At 40.8% G+C, this 18720-nt stretch overlaps 1 protein-coding gene across 7 annotated transcripts; it reads left to right on the forward strand.

The window, feature by feature from the left end:
• Positions 1-5431: 5431 nt before the first annotated feature.
• Positions 5432-18039, forward strand: SCOC (short coiled-coil protein). Of its 7 annotated transcripts, none has more exons than XM_064450214.1 (4): positions 5484-5635; positions 14855-14926; positions 15030-15113; positions 15692-18039. In XM_064450214.1, the coding sequence occupies exons 1-4, from the start codon at positions 5536-5538 to the stop codon at positions 15832-15834; spliced, it is 399 nt and encodes a 132-aa protein (XP_064306284.1). In that variant the 5' UTR covers positions 5484-5535; the 3' UTR covers positions 15835-18039. The 7 variants fall into 7 exon arrangements, with proteins under 7 accessions (XP_064306285.1, XP_064306284.1, XP_064306291.1 ...); XM_064450221.1 differs by lacking the exon at positions 5484-5635 and adding an exon at positions 14044-14145; XM_064450216.1 differs by lacking the exon at positions 5484-5635 and adding an exon at positions 14080-14137 and having other exon boundaries at positions 14850-14926.
• The last annotated feature ends 681 nt before the right edge of the window (positions 18040-18720 follow it).

An 18720-nucleotide genomic window follows, 5' to 3' on the forward strand; every position in this document is an offset into this window, starting at 1 on the left:
TCTAGAATTATAGAGCAATGGAGTGAAGCAGAAGGGGCTTTCATGCAAAGGGAAAAAAGCCCGAAGATTCCTGTTCTGCTGCACATGCCAAGTCATCTAGTTAAGAATTATAAGAAGATGTATCAGATGAAAGAGAAAGGAGTGGGAAATGGAAGAGCAAACACTAGTAAAATATAGATAGGCTCACCCATTGCCCAGTCACTGTCTGGTTTTTCAGGAATCATAACAGAATTAACCTTTAAGGAGTATTTGAAGTTGTCTGAAGCAGTAGATTTTTTTTTTTTTAATTTAGCGGGCAAATGTTCTCCAAGTCTAGACAGACGCATGACAGGAAATCTGAGAGTAGAATGGACAAGTGTGAAGGAAAGTGGGTCTATTTTAAGACATACATACCAGATGTTATGAACAAGTCACTCATTTGCAGACAGCAGATCCAAATTTTTTAAAAAAATTACTCATGCAGAAAAGAACAACTTATATGCATTTATCAAAATTAAATGTAATAAGTGAATGAGTATGACTGCAAGTGGGCAGTTGTTGTGGATGGTTTCCAGGTGGCCAATTTTGGATGCAGCTTCAGAAGCAGCATTTGCAAATAATGATGCTCATCTGTATAACATGCCCTCAAACCCTATCTCAAAAATTGCAAGACTATCTCAGCCACAACATGGCTTGTATTTTAAACTGGCAAGTGGTGAGTGAGGAGGGAGGCAGGGGGTAGGGAATATACACCTAGGAGACTTACTGACAAGTATAAATACACCTCAGTTTACAGGTAAATCTGCAAATGACACATTTAATGCACTTCTGTCACCACCTTAGTAAACTGTTGTTCTGCAAGTAGGTTACTGTCATACAGTGTCAGTCAGACTAGCTTTGAACATCCTGTGAATTTACAAGTATGATTACTGCTTTATTAGCATGCATTAAACACGTGCCACAGTTCCTTTCTGTCAAAGTTCCTTAAAGCAGAAATGCACTAGCGACTGTCGTTTCCTAACAAGGCACATATTTTTAAAATGCTGTGTTTTAGATAGCGTGTGAAATGGATACATTGGATGCATTTTTGTAATGTTTTGTGTAAGAAAAAATAATTTCAAACACTGTTATATGCTAGAAAGTACGGGCAAATTTATAAAAATGCATACTACCCAATTGTACAGTCAGAGCTGGATTCTACTCTTCACTCAGAGCTTATTGTCTTACTTGAAAAAAAATACAAAACAAAGGAACATTTTTGGTTTTGTTTTTAAATGTGCTAAAAGCAGAAGGATACAATATCTCCTAAGAATGCAAAACATAGCTTTCCAATTTCAGAATCTTTTAGTGGCTTACTTAATATACTGCGGTGCTTACATCATATGCATCCACATTTGCAAAACCTGTCTTCAGATTGGACTCTTGATCAAACCACTGTATAATGAAAGCAGATTCACACTGTGTAACAAAAGCATTAAGATTGTACAGTGCAACCTGATGGAAGATCAGCCATTACACCTGTGCTGCAATAAGGATCTAACCTACCTAGGGTACTCTGACTCTGTCCCAGTATTCTCTGAAATCAACAGAAACCTGCTTTTACTTGAGTGTTTTCCTGACTTTAAGAAAAAATTATCTTACCTTTACTGATACTCAGAAAGTATCAGAGCAACAGGAGGCATCTCTATACAATTACACCTTTGGAACAAGAAGTCAGTGAGGTTCTGCAGAGTGGTGCAGATGGCAAAAATGTCTCTGAGTAACCTCCTGTCTCTGACCCCACTCTCCCCTCTTGGCTTTCCAAGTTAGAAAACCATTTGAAATAGAGCCACTGAACAGTGTTTTCAAAAGGCACCACAGCTGTGGAATCCCAGAGATAACAAATTAGCACTTGTAGCAGGAAACAATGGAAGCAGGTGAAAAGGGCTGTTGAATGTTTTGATGGTGTAGCTCAGTTCACAACTGGAAGGCTGAACCCTACAAAAAATGAGTGGTATTGAAGCCTCAACCATGCTATAAGCACAGTTACAATATTCATAAAAAATAGGAGTCCCAGCACGTGCTGTGGTGTAGCCAAAACATTCCATACATCTGTACTTAACTCTCAGCCAACTTCCTTTTCAGGTCACTATTAAATAATTTTAATTAGGAAACAGTCACATGGTACTTACAGTAATAAAAACATGAACCTACTACCAGGCAGTTTAGCTACAGTGTTTAAAATCTAAGGATCTAAACCCTCCTGTAACTGTGTACTAGACACAAAGTTGCCTGACCAACTACAAAATCCTGAGCTTGGGGAATCATTTCAGTACCAAACCTGAAGACATTCTTGGGCATTTATCTACTGCTTTCATGACCATCATATCCAGTGATCTGCCAACGTGCTTATTATCAGTATTCATCAAAACTGGGCTAGCACAAGGCTACATCAGCTGGTGCTATCACTATAAAGTCAAACAAAAGGCTCACAGGAACGGCCGTAGGAGAGGCTGTTGCCTTCCTTCCCCTACCCTCAACGTCCTCTGACAGTTTATGCCACCTATTTTAAAAGGCAGCCAGACAGCTGCTAGGTACTCCACAACCTCTGTTCCAACTTAGTAATGAAACCCTCAGAAAGATGAACTGATATTTTATAACCAAATTAACTTTTACATTAATGTCCATTACTCCAGTGGAAATAATTCACACATGGAAATAGCTAAACTCATTTTGCTCTGACAGTTAATTCCATTACACAGATTTCTTTTAAGCTGGTTGGAGTGCCTGTCTGCTGCTGCTCCTTTATGTTCTTTTTTATAAAACAAACATGGTGACAGCAAGAAATGGGTACTTCTACTTCATATTTACATGGCGTCTCCTATCCAAAGGCCTTATTTCACTAATAAAAGACCAGGCCACCACCAAAGAATGTTTCTCACCACAGCCCTCAAAACCAAGCAAGCTACAGATATAATTCTACAATGCCTTTAAAATTATAGAACACAGGTGTATGTTTAAACATGAAGAATCTTTTAAGCAAGAAAGAAACAAGATGACATCTGTAGAGTCCTCTTAGTTAAACCCCATCCCTCCCTCTGTTGCCAAATGAGTCTCCCTTTCCATGAACAAGCTGTGTAGGTCTCCCACAAACCTAACTGATTCCCAGGTCCTCATGAAAAGCAGAGGTCTTCTGTAAAACAGTGCAGCGCCAGGGTCCCATGTTGGTTTTTTTCATATACAGATGCATACAACTAGAGACATGCACCCAAACACATATATCTGTACTTTCTGCGCTCTCCTTCCTCAGAGGCGGAGGCACTGATTGAGGAAACAAAGCAAGCAATCTGTCCAGAGGCCTTTCTTTCAAAGGGAGCTTCAGTGATCTCTGCAACACTTGCAGGGCAGCCTTATTTTTGAGCCTTGGAGCCTTGGCTCTGTTGGGCAGGAAGAATAACTCCTTGGGTAACCTGCTCTTTGGTGCTACATGGAGTGGAAAGCACTTGGCAACAAGGCAAGAGCCTGACTCCGTAAGTTGGAAGGATCAGTACATCTCGCAGAAGGCAGCCAAACTCCTCCCTGAATGATATTCTCCTTCACCCTGAGGAGTCTTTCTTACTGGCTCTTATTAAAATACAGCTTTTACTCTGCATCACTTTTACTAATGGCTTTGATCTAGACATGAATAACAACCACACAATGTCCATATTCACTAGGCTACTGTGAGAGTCTGTCTAAAACCAGCTAATGATTTACATGGAAATTGTATCTACCAGAAGGAGCCCATATGGCCAATAGAACAGAACAATATTGACATGGCAAGAAAAGTTAATTAAATCTTTCAGATGAGGGCTACACAGTTCAGACAAGAATCAACCCTTAGTTCCACAGGTGTATGATTTTACAAAATCCAGAGGTAATAAATTAAATAATTGCATATGTTTTTAGGATCTGCCCTTTCAAACTGAGTTGTTGAAATGCTTCTACCGTACATAACAAGTCTGAGAACAATAAAGGATATAATGAAGACAGAAGATAAAAATGTTTTCTAGCTTTATTATCACCATCATGAGAGCTTGGAAGCTGTTGCATCACTGAAAAGAAAAAAAACCCCAACTGATCCAGATTTTCCTTGTGATACTCAAGGTTTTGGAATGAAACCAGTAGGTCTCTTTACACAGACAACTCAAGACCAATAAGCTAAATTTTGGCCTGGTTCTGATCAATGTGAAGCGAAAATAAGTAACTCTCAACACAATCCTGCAAATGCAAGATGTACTTGGTTTTCAGTAATCTCTGAAAGCAGCTATCAGTAACTTCACTGACACAAACAGAAAAGCTTAAATACAACTAAGCAGTTAAAGGATCAGAAGCAAAAACTAAATAGCAGCATTACATTTATCATTTCTGTAAGCTGCACCAATTCCAATGCTTTGTATCTTAGGCCCTTTGTCCTGCAAAGTTATGGGCTTTTACCTTTGTATATAGAAGGTATCTCAGGAGTCCAATTCAAGACTATGTCTAAAAGTGTGAAAGGCAAAATGTACATCCTCAAAACTCTCTCATTCATAAAACTAAGATTCAGTTTTTACTGAGACTTCAGAGAGGTTCCTAATTACAATTAAGAAAAAATATTTGTCAACATCCTAAACTTACAGCCTTTTTCTGAATACAAATTAAAAAAATAAAAATCAATAGACGGGTAGATTCTGAACATGCAACCCCCTGGAAATGAACTGGTTCCACTATTCACTATACTGTCTTTAATCAAGACCAGGGCCACTTATACTTCTAAATTAATGGCAAGAAAACAATCTATTCCAGGAGTACAAAAGAAAGATATTTCTAAAGATGCAAGTAGCTTGAGATAAATTATTAGTTTATATGTTGAAACTATGTCCAATTTTATTTAAGAAGGACAACAAGAAGACTGAAGTGGGGTTTTCTTTGAACTTGATTTCTCTTCCTTCCTCCTGTCCACTATCACAGAATGTCACACACTCACTTATATAACTTCACTTGTTCACATTGCCTGATAGGTTTTGATGCAACTGTTCCCGTAAGTAAAATTACTCACATTCCTAAGTTTTGAAGATTATATTTTAAATTTGCTGCTCCCAAATGTGTCCATTGCATTTGCTTGGACTGTAATAGTTTAACTCCTGAATTTACTTCCCCTCTCTTCTCTATCAAGAAAACCCTCCAACAAAAAAAAAACCATACACAGCCCTAAGAAAAAAATCAGGAACAACAGAAAAAAACCCCAAACCAACTGAAAACCAAACCAATGAAACAAAAAAACAACTAACAACTAGGGCAAATCCACAGTTCTCTCACAGAAAGAGCCTGCAATAACAATGTGCGCTCAGCATGTACCTGACAAAGCAGTTAGAACTCAGAAACCTTCCAGCTTAACAACTTCCGGAACAGAGCTCAAGGTTCAGATGAAATACCACACAGAGTAAGATGTGTGTAGTTGCCAACAGTATGCGATAACACCTGTGTGTTGGACTCATTAAAGATTTAACCAGAGAAGTCACATGCACACTGCAAAATGGCTGACAACTGCCATGCTTAATGCACGTCTCAAAAACTTTGGAAAAAGGAAGCAAAATGGAGTTACCTTTGGATGAGGAGGATGACACTTTCACCAACATTTCTTTGGCAGACGATTCAGGTAAGAAACTACAGTAATCTACTGACACAATACAAATTCTGTGGGCTGAAAAATAGTACTGGGTGTGCACACAAATCTGTAGATCCTAATTACCATGTACAATGTAGTTTTAGCAAATGCCCTCAAGTAAACTTTTCTGGTTGTGTAGTTTGTTGTGATTTGTTAAGAATTGAGATTTTGGGGGTATGGAGGCTACCACAGTTTTCACATAATAGCATCTAGTAATATGTGTTCATCATCTGAGCATGTATAGCCTTTCACTGTTTAGAAAGAAAAAGTTGCAGAAATGTTAACTCAGTAGTTACTGCTATTAAAGAAAACACAGGTAATGCTGGCCTTTTCTCCTGAATATGGAATGATCTCTTTGGCATACTCTAGTGAGAGCTCACAAGAAGTAATGCAAATTAACTGGTAATGAAAATAAGCTGATCCATTTAAATCCCTACTATTAAGCATTTAATTGTTTTAAAAGAAACACAAAAGCAAAGGCTGACTCCCCTCCCTCCCCTACCCTTCTAGCTTATGGAATAACACTTATTTGGAATGAGAAGTAGGATGGTTTTACTGGAAAAATTAGGTGATTGATAATAAATTATGTAGAACGGATGGTATGGCCAGAGTATCAACTTGATCATGTCAGCATGGCTGCCATAGAGCTGTGCTAATTTACATTACCTAGGAATCTGGATTGCTTATTAATGAGTAATGCAAGTCCTATCTCTCCCCCACCCATGTTGTGGGTTTTTTTTAGCATAAAGGATGTTATTGTACATGCTATCTTTACCTCCTATATAAAAAAAAAACCCCAAAACATGGAGCTGATCTTATTTTTCGAACACAGTTTTCTAGCGATTTCATATTAGTGTGATAGTACTGAACTGGATGTTTGAATGTACTTTGTTTATACAGCAGATAGCCTAATGACATCAAGATGTGGTTGACCTGAACTATTTACAGTAAGATAAATTGGCAGCCCTTGGTCCAAGCTGTGCAGTAATAAAGGGTTCTCCTGACAATGAATCTCACTCTTTCCCTATAGCAAGGTGTAGCACAGTACAGGAAAGGTTTCCTATGACACTGTTTCTGGCTTGCTGCACAGCTGATAACATGGCAAGAACAGATGAGGGGCAGCATACAGTGGCAAGATTGCCTAGTCTTTGGAAGGCATCCAGAAGTAGCTGAGTTAGGGATGACTCCACAATAGTGGATGGGTAGTTTTGCCATATTACTTGCTTAGTCATTTAGAAGATGTCAAGTTGCTTTCTTTAGAAGGCAAACACCCAGTAGCCCCCTCTACTACTCTGACGTCAGCACCCTTGTAGCTTGGAAAAATGTTAATGCACATGGGAAAACAGAGGCACCAAGTTAAAAACTTTCATTTGAGCACCAGCTGACACTAGATACCAAAGTATACTCACCAATGCCAAGCCCTGACAGATGTCACTGATATAAAAGTAGCTGCTCAGCAACAGTGCAAATAAGACTCAGCTGCACCTCAGAAACCAAGCACTTAAAATTTACTAGATTCTTGACTGCAGTAACACACCCAAGGCCACAGAAACCTCATGTTCACAACATAAAAAGGACCATAAACAAGGCTTCTTTACGCGAGATCTCCTACCAGTATCAGAGCTTCTCCCCTAGTAGTGAAGAGGTGGGGACAGTTGCTTAAAAGTAGAGAGATAAATTCAGAGTAACTGACAATAAGTGACGTTTTTAGGCAAGCTTTTATCTTGAAGTCATAGAGGGAGAATACATTAAGATTCATGGTGAATGTAATAACCCTGGTCCATTTCTTCTGCCAGGGGGCAACACCTAGAGGCTAGGGACAAAGGTATAAGAAAACTTCTAACCTATAACAGGAAAAGACTATCCTATACTTTGTAGGAAAGAGTCTTCCCTTACCTCTTCCAGTTGAAGTTAAGCCTAATTGCAGTAACTCTGGAGTACAGAAGCTAACAAATGGAATGGGCCTGTTACAGCTGTAACTGTAAGACTGGAGAAGAACACCAAGTCCAGGAGAGTGAGTAGGATAAAATAAAAGTTTTATACAGTAGGAAAGAAAAAGATACCTTAGGATGGATAACAGCAAGTTCAAGCAAGGAATAAGGAAACTGGACTTGCAATACATAGATCAGAAGTGGACTTTGCCTGAGGATGACCTGACGTTTTAGAAGCAAGTGTTCCATAATTAAATTTTAAGTAGGATCAGAAAGATGGACTGGTTTTAATGAACTCTAGTACATTTATAATTGCATAAGGCTTTCCCCCCATTTCTTCAAACGTACTGGAAAAGATACTAAACAGACAAGTAGAACAACATACTATGTATGTACCTGAAGCATAATCAGAATACAGTCTTCATATCAAAGTTTCTTTAGTACAGTGAAAAGCCATTGTGGCAAAGCAACAGGGGTTACTGAGCCTGATTAACTGAGTGCGATGCATGAATATTTAATAGCTATTGCTCTTTAAAAACAGCAGCATTTCTTTATTTGTTAAGTACACAGGTATTAAAAATAAACTGCTTCCACATAAGTCAAGATGATCACAAAATAGTAGCAAGATAGAAACTTCTTTAAGTGTTTTAACAGTAGTATCAAAAGTGCATGAAATCAAGGAAAGCATTCATTATCAGCATTTGGGAAAATACTTTCACCTCTAATGAAAGAAATATCTTTTCATTTAGAAACTCATAGCACTGGATAAAGTTACCTCAAAAATTACCTACTCAAACAAAAGCACAGAGGATATTAAACCAAAACAAAACAGTGAGACAATGCCCAACAGCTGCAAAACTTGCTTTATTTATTGCTGTTCTGATCAATGTTGTATAAGTAAATGAAGGCTCTTTTTCTTCATTGTAAGTAACCTAGAAATTCTCCTACTCTTTTTTCAAATGCACTTTACAGAAAGCCAACATTAAGGACTACATTTCTCATGTAAGCCCCTTCTTTTAAAAAGCAGATACAAACCCTTAAATGTTTAGGCCTAACTTACAGAAAAGCAACAGAGTTTTTCATCTCATTAAGTTACCAGTAAAGCTTTATGTAACTTTGCTCCATGTTCTCCCATGTAATTTGGTGGCAAACCTACAACTGATCATTACAAGGAGGGTCAAACTGAAAACAAGCCAACATTATGTCATATATGTTGGTATTCACAGCCTAAAGCTGCAAAGAGTTCAGCTGCTCAGTCTATTTAAAAATGCATTTTTGTGGAGTCACGTTTGCAGTCATGCACAGTCTTGCAAGAGATAGGACGTGGTTATGTTAGAAGGCAGGCCTCTCCAGAGTTAAAGAAAAAAAATACAACTTTCTAAGACTTTCTTTTTGTAGACTTTCTAAAGAGACTAGATCTTTTTTCCCCCCCCCAACTGTATGCTCACAGGGTGTGTAGTCTAATGATGTCCCATTCTCGTTTGTGACCTAAGGCACCACCAAAACACAGACAAGAAGGACACAGACAACAGTTAGACCCATGTAAGCCAAAATAGCTGCTCATTTTGTATAATTTGATTTGGTTGGAAAAAGTGTGAACTAAGAACTACTCAAATTCTGCAGCTGACAGAAGTCTGTAATCATAAATTTGCACAAGGATAGGCACAAGCTACAAAGACCTTTTGAAGTTACTCAGAAAGAGTAACAAGAGTTGCAGGGAATTTTGGTGTAAAGCAACATTACTTAAAAAAAACACTTCTCAGTCTGTCATTTCTGCAGAGAAACAAAATGATGAAGACTTGATATAGAGAGTCTGGCAAGTTAGTATTGCAAGGAAAACTAATTAAGCAATTTGTATTCCTTTTTGTCTTTTTCTTTGTGGCAATAATCAGTTAAAGGAGAAAACAGTACAGTTCAAATAGCAAACTTGTCTCAGAAATATGTACAATACCTTCTTCTGTTAATAAAGAGGAGAACACATTTCTATTCTAGTGGTGAACAGCGAAGCCTCTGTCATCAGTCAGCTTACGCAGGCGCCTCTAGCGCCTGTAACGTTGCCAAGGAGGAAGTGAAAGGCTCGTTGGTTTGTGCTGTGTACCATGGCAAAAACAGGATGTACACCAGAGTTTTAGAAATAAAACATCTGAAAGTGTTTGTCATTAGCAGCAATGGCTTAGAATATGAGCCCAGAGCAATAAAATTCTCTCCTGTAGTTTTGTAACTGCACACATATATGCATTCAGGTTAACTATTAATGATGCCTTATATCCTAGAGAAATTGTTGCTATTTTAAGCAAAAATGGTCTTTCAGTGAAACTGAATAAATTAATTACTTTTGCCAGCAATACCAGCTAGGTTTTGGAAAGCTTAATTGGAAATTAATATACAAGCAAGTATAGTAATTGCACTTGTAAAGTGAAACTTGTTGTCCCTATAAATTAAATATAGGTGGCAATATTATGAATGCCACCTCTGCTTTAACCAAATGCCTTAGAAAATATAAAATGAACTAGTAAGTAAGAAAGGGACTAGCACCTGTTCTTAGTTACATCCAAGTCAGTTTTGACTTCAGGAGATCTGATACATTGCTAAAAATTACAAGCTCTCATTATAATTCTTCAGTCAGAAAATCCACTTACCTGAAGCGATTTGGTGCATACTGTAAAAAACAGTTTAATAAACCAAACAGTAGAGCATTACTTAGGGCAGTGTTCAAGTATTTCCAGTAATAAAGAGGATCCTCTTATTCCTTCTTTTAAACTGCAGAGTGGATATTAGCATGTTGTTATGCTGCTCCACAGGAGAAAACAATTAATTTCCAGCATTTGTGAATATTAATTTACTTGATAAGGTATATGTTCTCTAAAGTAGAAAGCAGTAAGTTTGTAAACAAAACTAAAAAAAAGAAAGCTCTGTGGATGCAGGTTGTACCCAGTTTCTCAGCCTTGCGCTGCATATTCCAAAGACTCAAAGTAAGCAGCCACATAGCAAAGTTGACCAATTTGCTCACACTTACAGGTAATTAGTATTTACCACATTAATTTTGCCCCTCCCAACAAGTGAGGAAACCACAGATATGTAAATGCTGCCAGATCCCTGTCAAACAGAAGCCAGTCTTTAGAAGGATTGTTTCCGTTTCTCCTAGGAAAAGACCCCAGACAAGGCTTGCCATACTAACAACTTAAAGAACAAAGAAATTACACTTTCTAACACAAGAGTTAACAACATACTACAAGCTGATAAAAGCAAGAATTGTTATACAAGGGCTGGAACTGGCCTCCTGCAAAGGGGACACCAAGCACACCCCTAAAATGCAAGGTACTATTTGGTTGCTCTACACACGTACATAGGTATGCCTTCCCTGGGCCACGTTCTGCATTATAAAAGGAATCTTATTATTTGGAATATACTCTAAATACCTAAGGCTTCGAATTTAAAGTTAACAATGAGTTATTGCTATATTACCCAATGCAAGACAAGTGACATAAGGAATTTGAAAAGCAAATAGGTAAGTCATGTGATATGCTAAGCTTTCGTTGGTTTGATTGAGTTCTCATAAAAAATGCTTTGGGCTGTGGGCTTTTTCTTCCGTGGTGCGTTGGGTTTGGAGTTTTTGTTTGTTTGTTTAAATCTGGTAATGCATCAGGTGTTCAGAATCCTGAAGAAGACAGGTTGACTACTTTGCACTGGAAAACAAAGGGAGGGTTAGGAAGGCATAACTTTTTGAGGGAAAGCAAGATGACCTAGGCATTCTCTCTGGGGAATTTGTACCCAGCAGCATCAATCCAACAGTCTTAGTCCCTGGACCGTGCAGATGAGGCCTGTGCACAGCGGGGTTGCTCCCCGCTGGCTCAGTGCTTAGGTACATTTCCCTTGGATATAGGTGATGAAGGACAGCGAAAGTAAAAAAGTAGCATGCGTGGATCTTGCCATAAGGAGCTGGGACATAGCCAGGTCACACAGAAACAATTTCTAAACATTGGAGCCCAGAGGCATGGGCCAGCTGCACAATCTCAGATACTAGGGTAAAGGAGTTAATATTAAGCACTTACAGTAGGAAGATGCATTATGTGAGATCTAATATGTCTTGGTACACTGCAGCACAAACCAAAGGAATCTGTGCAACTCTTTAACCTTAACCGAGTTAACACACAGCACTACGTAGACTGAAAACACTATCTGTTCTCTGCCGACAGCCCCTCTGCAATGCTAACACTGGAGGTTCAGGTAAAGCCAATTTTCCTTGAAGGTAAACCAAAAAACCTCTCACATAGGTCAACTTCTGAAAAGGAGTTTCAGCCTGGTGCTCAAGCTCAAACATCAGAGTTAAGAATTGAAAGAAAATACCACAACCATGCAAAGCAGGACAAACCCTCAACAGTACACATACCAAAATGGAAACAGTAGGTAAACCACCAGCTCTTGGAATTACTACTCTGCTTTGGCCGCAACAGCCGATGAGTCCATACACCTAGTTTCCATTCGGTCCTATAATTTAATGACAAGGATTTTCCCACTTTGCTCATTTGGGGACAGTTTAGACAATAAATTACAAGTGTAATGCAACAAGCAAAGTGGCATTTCTACAGCAGAGAGATTTATTCCCCAAAATTAGCCCTCAAACAGTTTCCCCCCCCCCCCCCCTTATAGTATAAAACTTGGCAAGTTCTTCACCAGGTCAGCAAGCTCTCCATCCATCTGCATCCACCTATAGACTCTTACCATATTTTTTTCCACCTTAGCCAAAGTGCTGGAGACTGTCTTGCTAGAAAGAATTATGGGAACCTGTTGATTGCCAGGCTTGCCACATAGCAAGTTCAGCAAGCAAGATTGTAACAGGGTGAGGAGAAGCACCTGTTGTTTTAAGACCAGCAATCAGGGGAGAGGTACTAACATGCTCTTAAAGCCCAGCCAGCACCTGAGAGGGTTGTTTGCAGGGATTAAGGAGGATTACTGGGTTAAAAAAATGCCATTTGTAGAGAAGGTGATATAATTTTAAGTAAAACAGCTAATGTAACTGAAGACAATAGGCTTGTTTTCCAGTACAGGCAGACTGCAGCACTCCAATTAAAATATGTTTTCATAACTTGAACAACATTCAGTCTAATCTGAATTTATCTGATTGCAAGGTTAAAAAAGTTATTAACACAATGTTAAAAATATTGTGGAGGCACTCAGAACATGTAGATATTAGAAATACATGCTTTCTGAAGTGTATTAAAAAATACACTAGAGGGCACATTTCCTAAATGCCTTTATCTTCCTGAGTATCTGCACAGCATCAAATTATATATTTATAACTGGATGTATTCCTGCAACATACAAATCCAATGTAGGTAAATTTCACTGCAACATCTGGTTCAAGCTACATAGCACCTATAAAGGTACTACAGGTTATGCAGTGCAGTTACTTCAGTGAAGCCACTAAAACTAGCTCAGGTCCTGCACGTTGTCTTTATTGTGGCTCACAGACCGTCCTACAAAGTCCCAAGGGAACACCCTGTGCACCATGTTCTGCGAGGGTTATTCCCTCCAGGGAACAAACACAGAAACAGGAGCGTTGGTTTGGAGCTGCTAGATGAGAGCAACTACGCAAGGCTGCTGAGGCTTCTGTGTGATACAATTCCTAATGCTGTAAGATCCAAAGGCAAGGAGGTAAATCACAGGTTTCTTGGTCTGAACAGTGCTGTGCAGAAGGCTTATCACTCTGCCATACTGGAAGCAGTTTGGCTGGGTTTACATGGTGCTGAACTGGAGCAGGTAAACCCTGCTGGACTCTGGCTGGGAGCCTCCCCCGGAAAAGCTCCACTTAGGAGCACCTGAGAGGTAACTGCAACCACACGCGTGCTCACGCAGCCTGGGTTCTCTCTAACGTTCCTCTGACTTTGCCGACTGACTTAACTCTGAAGGAGTTATGCGCTGGAGAACACCCGCCTTTTCTTAATTTCTTCTGAAACCGACACAGAGTGACCAAGCGCTGGTCGAGGACCACCGCTCTGCCCATCTGCGCGAGCACGCAAAGGAGCCAAAAACCCTCCCAGCGCCTTAAAAACACGCCTATATGATAAAAGATGAGTAACTTAGATGGTGCTTAGGGACATGGTTTAGTGGTGAACTGGCAGCGTTAGGTTTACGGTTGGGCTCGATGATCTTAAAGGTCTTTTCCAATCTAAGCAATTCTGTGGAACGAATTCGTCAGAAAAACGTTGATATTAATTTACTCGCGTAGTTACTAGTTACTTCCATTATTTTATCTGCAGTTCAAGAGGATTTAACGGGAAATGACCGCGTAAGATTAAAAACAACCCCTCTGTGAGGAAGACGGAGGCGTGACAACCGCTCCCTGACGCGAGGAGGGGACGGACGCGCCGGGCGGGCGGGGCGGGCCCCCCACCTGTCAGCCAGGCGTTGGGGCTCCGCCCCGCCGCGCCCATTGGCTGGGGCGGGCGCAGGGCTGCGCGCGCGCAGGGCCCGGCAGCGGGGAGGCGGCGCAGGCGCAGTGTGGAGGCGCAGAGCGGCGGGCCGGGGCGCGGGGCGCAGCCCGCAGGGAGCCGGCGGCGGCGGCGGCAGGTGAGGCGGAGGTGCGGCTGGGCCGGGCCGGGCCCCGGCGGGTGCCGGGAGGACGCTGCAGGCTGCGGAGCGGGGCTGGCGGCGCGGCGCTCTGCGGGCAGGCCCGCGGAGTTGCCGGCGGCTCCCGGAGGGTCCTGCGCGGAAGCCCCCCGCGGCACGGCCGCCCGCCGCGACCGGCTCTTTCCGACGGCGGGTCCGGCCCCGGCGCCGCCTTTAGCCGTTCCCGCTGCGCCCGGCAGCGAGGGGCGGAGGTGGGGCGGCGGGGGACTTGCGGGGGACCCGAAGGGAACGGGCGCGTCCCGGTGTCCTGCGGGCCGCCCCCGGGAGCGGCGGAGCGGGGTGGGCGGCGGGGGGGGCCCGCCCGCCTGCCTGCCTGCCTCGGCACGTCGTTATTAGCCAATTCCAGAAAGATCGGCGGTGAGAAGGCGGCAGTCGCATCACTGGCACGCGGGGTTATTCCATGCGTTAGAGAGCAAGCCCCCGCGATCCGTTGTTTCTGCAAACTGAAGCGTAGTTAGTTGATGAACCGTATTTACATACCACAGAAGGCTCTAGGAAGAATAATTAACATTAAAAAATGTTGTTCTGCCTTAGGCTTAAGTGCTGGCTTTTCAACACCCATTATAAAAGCTATCTAAACCCCACATATAAAGGCAGTTACATTAACGGTTGCCTCAGTGGTGTTTTGTTTTTTTTTTTCTTTAAGCAGAGCATCTCTCAAGAACACGCTCTTTGAAAGTGGAAAGAGCCCGTTCTACAATGATGAATGCCGACATGGATGGTATAAGCTCTTAACATTCTTGTTCTTCATTGTTATTTTTTCTACTTAATATCATTTCCAGCTATTACAGAGGTTGCATTAAAACTCGTATGATCTGTTGCAGCTGTTGAGGCTGAGAATCAGGTGGAATTAGAAGAGAAAACACGGCTTATTAATCAAGTTTTGGAACTGCAGCACACACTTGAAGGTTAGCAGTTTGACACATCAGATTTTTTACAAGCACGCAATAATAAAAGCAAAAGAAGAGAACCTTAACTGTTCTGCCCTACCTTAGTCAAAGTGCCCAGAAGTTTGTCACTTACACAGTTCAAGGTACATAAGCAACGTCTTGGAACCATGTGGTTTTTTACCTCTTTATGCAACTTAATGTCTACTCGACTCTCGTGATGCACATCAAGCAGAAGGGGCAATACGGTTAGTGCTCCCAGGCCCACTAGTTGACATACATCTTTGAGCCTGCCATTCACTGAACTTTTGTTTCCGCAGTTTAGTTTGCAATAGCTTAACTCAAAAATCCAAGAAAAGAATAAACAGACTAACAGTAAGGTTGCATAACAAGTTTCTCAAAATACTGTACTAAAAAATAACAGAGGAAAAACAGGCTTTAGATAAAAGTTGCGAGTAGCACAGTGCTTTATAGAGATAATACCTAATGGCAGTGTTTCCTGCATTAGAAGTGTGGATAGTTTGACGTAGGCATGTAGAGCATATTCATTATTGTATGCAATAGTGTCTAATGTTTTTCTTATAATATCGCCTTCACAGATCTCTCAGCACGAGTAGATGCTGTTAAGGAAGAAAACTTGAAACTGAAATCAGAAAACCAAGTTCTTGGACAGTATATAGAAAATCTGATGTCAGCGTCTAGTGTTTTCCAAACAACTGACACAAAAAGCAAAAGGAAGTAAGGGCTGACTCACAGATGATGTCATTGTATTGCTGCTGTCTTTTTTTTGTTTTAATTGGCATAGGTTACATGAGATAAAATACCTTAGTTTGTGGCTTTACTGGATACCTGAAGATTATAAACTTTGGTGATAAACAGAAATAAGAATATTATCATGAACAGGAGACATAAGTTTGTGTATTGTTAAGAACAAATGTAGTGTAGAGACATACTAAACTTTCATGTTTGTTTTAAAAACGAGCATATCTTGTTAAAAATTGGATAGTTTGTCAGGTTAAACATCTGTTGGCGCTCTTTGAGGTCTTAGGGTAGTGTTCTTGACTAGCAAAATAATGCAGTTTTAATATTGTGTTGAAACCTCGTTTGATAAAAATATTCAAAGTTTAATTGCATCACCTTTTCCACCTTATATTTAGATTACTGTATAGTACTGTCCATAGCTCTGCAAAGCAACTTTAAACAAAAACCTGTAAACTAGTTAAGAATTTCTATGAAGTAATAACAGTATGGCAGTATTTGCAGGGCTTGTGTATAGAGAAATGCTTAAGAGTTTTTGGGAAGGGGGAGGGTAAGGGGAAAGGAACAAGGATAAGGAACTTGCATCAGGGAGATACCAAATTGATGCACTATCAGAGTGTGCGTAGGATGTCCACTTCAAACCATTTTCACTGTCCTGTTTCCTCAAACAATGATCAGGCACAGCATCATGATTTATGATCTTCCTGAACTTTTTCAGTTGTGTGATGAAGAGTTAAATAAAAACCCAAGTAATAAGGAAGGTCAGAAGTGTTCCTCGTGCTGGCTGTGAACAGTCTGCAGAGAGGAACTGAGAACAAGTCTTTCCTGGCCACCTTTTACTTTCCTCCTGAAGTGCCAAACTTGTCTTTGCTTCAGGCCTTAGAGCAACTGTTTTGCTGCCGGAACCTGTGAAGTACCTCCCGAGGCACTGCACAAAAAACATCTAAGGCAGAAGATTGCAGTGGAACAAAGGGGGTTCTTGCCGCTCAAATCTGCTGCTCTGAGCAATGCCTAGTGTCAAGGGGCCCTGTTTTTTATTGGCTTGGCTGTTTGTTAGCAAGTTTTGTGAAGGAGCTCAGCCCAGATTATGGGGCTGAGCATTTCCCATAGAGGTGGCACGGATAGCATGATCAGTATTAAAGGAGGGCAGAATCTGAAATACAAACAACGATGGAAGTTGTAACCAACTACTGCTAAATCAGTTTCATCTTGCCATACGGCAGTGCTGCAGACTTATTTATGGATGTTACCTAGAACTGAGGTCTGTGTCTTCAGAAATGAAGCCACTGTACTTTACTGTTTAACAAAAGGAAACTGCTGGTTCAGGGATCTCTTTGAATGTGGCTGCGATGAATTTTATAAAAATAAAGCTGCAGGAACTGAATGAGTGGATGTAATATAGTAGAAAAATCCCTCTGAAACCCCAGCTTTCTTGGCAGCTAAGCACTGCTACGTCTCCAGTGTAAGCTGACAGTGTGAGGTTCCCCCGTCCCAAAGGGGAGGTCTCCTACTTCTCCCCCTGTAAGATGACTGTACAGCGCTCACTGGAGTGTCAGCAAAGTCAAATGACTGCAAACAAAGCACTAATAGTTTGGTCTTGAGGACTGTTTACAAGTCTGGGTCAAGAAACATGATGATGAAAAAAGTTGTACCCACCAAGGCACAAATGGCTGATACCATTTGTGTCATGGGGTCCTGTAAATAGCCAAAATTATTTTTAATCTTCTATGGACTACTCTCTCACTTTACTGCCTATGTGGAACTCTAAATTCATCCAAGAATTGCTAGCAGGTAGAGTAGATCACATGGTTAGTCCAGGGTTTGAAGCATTAAAAAAAAAAAAGACCAATCACACCAAGCACTTCTAAAGACTGCGTTGCATTACAGCCATCCTGGCTTTACAGCCACGTCACTGCACATCTGCGTCTGTGCTGTAGGAGACCAAGTGGTAACAGAGCATGCGCTTGTTAGACTTCAGCAGTTTCCCTGAGATCACGTAATCTTAAAATGATGGTCTTGTATTGTAAGATTGGATAGTGATATTTTATCCATCAGTGTGTATATAGTAGTCATTTCATCTATAAACCATTTTACATCCCACTACTGTGGCCTTCATTTAACTTATGAACATTTTAAAGATGTTGTACTTCTGACTTTACACTAAATAAAAACTTTTTATTTGTCTCGATCAATTTAGTTTAACATCTGTAAACCCTAAAACTTCTCTTAACTATTTGTAGCGAAATGGTGGAAAAGTAGTTGGGTTTGCCATCACCTTAGTTGTTTCTACATAGCTGAAACGTCTGAAAGACTAGATGTAATTAGCAAATAGTATGATTAAACGTGGGTTAATGAATCTATTTTCAGCAAGCTTCCAGTTCCTGACTCACTTGGTATTTTCACCCATGAATCTTACATTTCTGTACGCTTTTCTGTTCTGGCTAAAGGAAAAGGATCGGTAGACCGCAGCCAGAGATTTTACCTTTTCCTACACAGGGTAAAGAGCTCTACAGTAGATAGAAACCTGAATTATTACTTCATCATACCTTCATGAAGGTGGAAGCTAACTGAGGAGTGGCTTCAGCTGTAATGAAATAAAAAGGCCTCAGTCCTACTTAGCCTTCCCTGAACATAGAAAATACTCAGTCTGGGGTTTGGCATCCTCAGTAAAACCACTTTTACGAAGCTACGATGTAGCCGTCGGGAGCACAGGCTGCGGAGGTCTCATGGTGTTCCAAAGACGACTGACAGTTTTAATAGCAAGGCATCCTGGAACTGGATTATCATTAGTTTATTAGTTTATCAAAGCACTTTCAAGCAGCCATGATAGTAAGATCAAATGTCTTCCGGAAATACAAATGGACTGCAC

The sequence above is a fragment of the Phalacrocorax carbo genome, chromosome 4 (genome assembly GCF_963921805.1).
Source record: "Phalacrocorax carbo chromosome 4, bPhaCar2.1, whole genome shotgun sequence".
In the NCBI taxonomy this organism is placed as follows: Eukaryota; Metazoa; Chordata; class Aves; order Suliformes; family Phalacrocoracidae; genus Phalacrocorax; species Phalacrocorax carbo.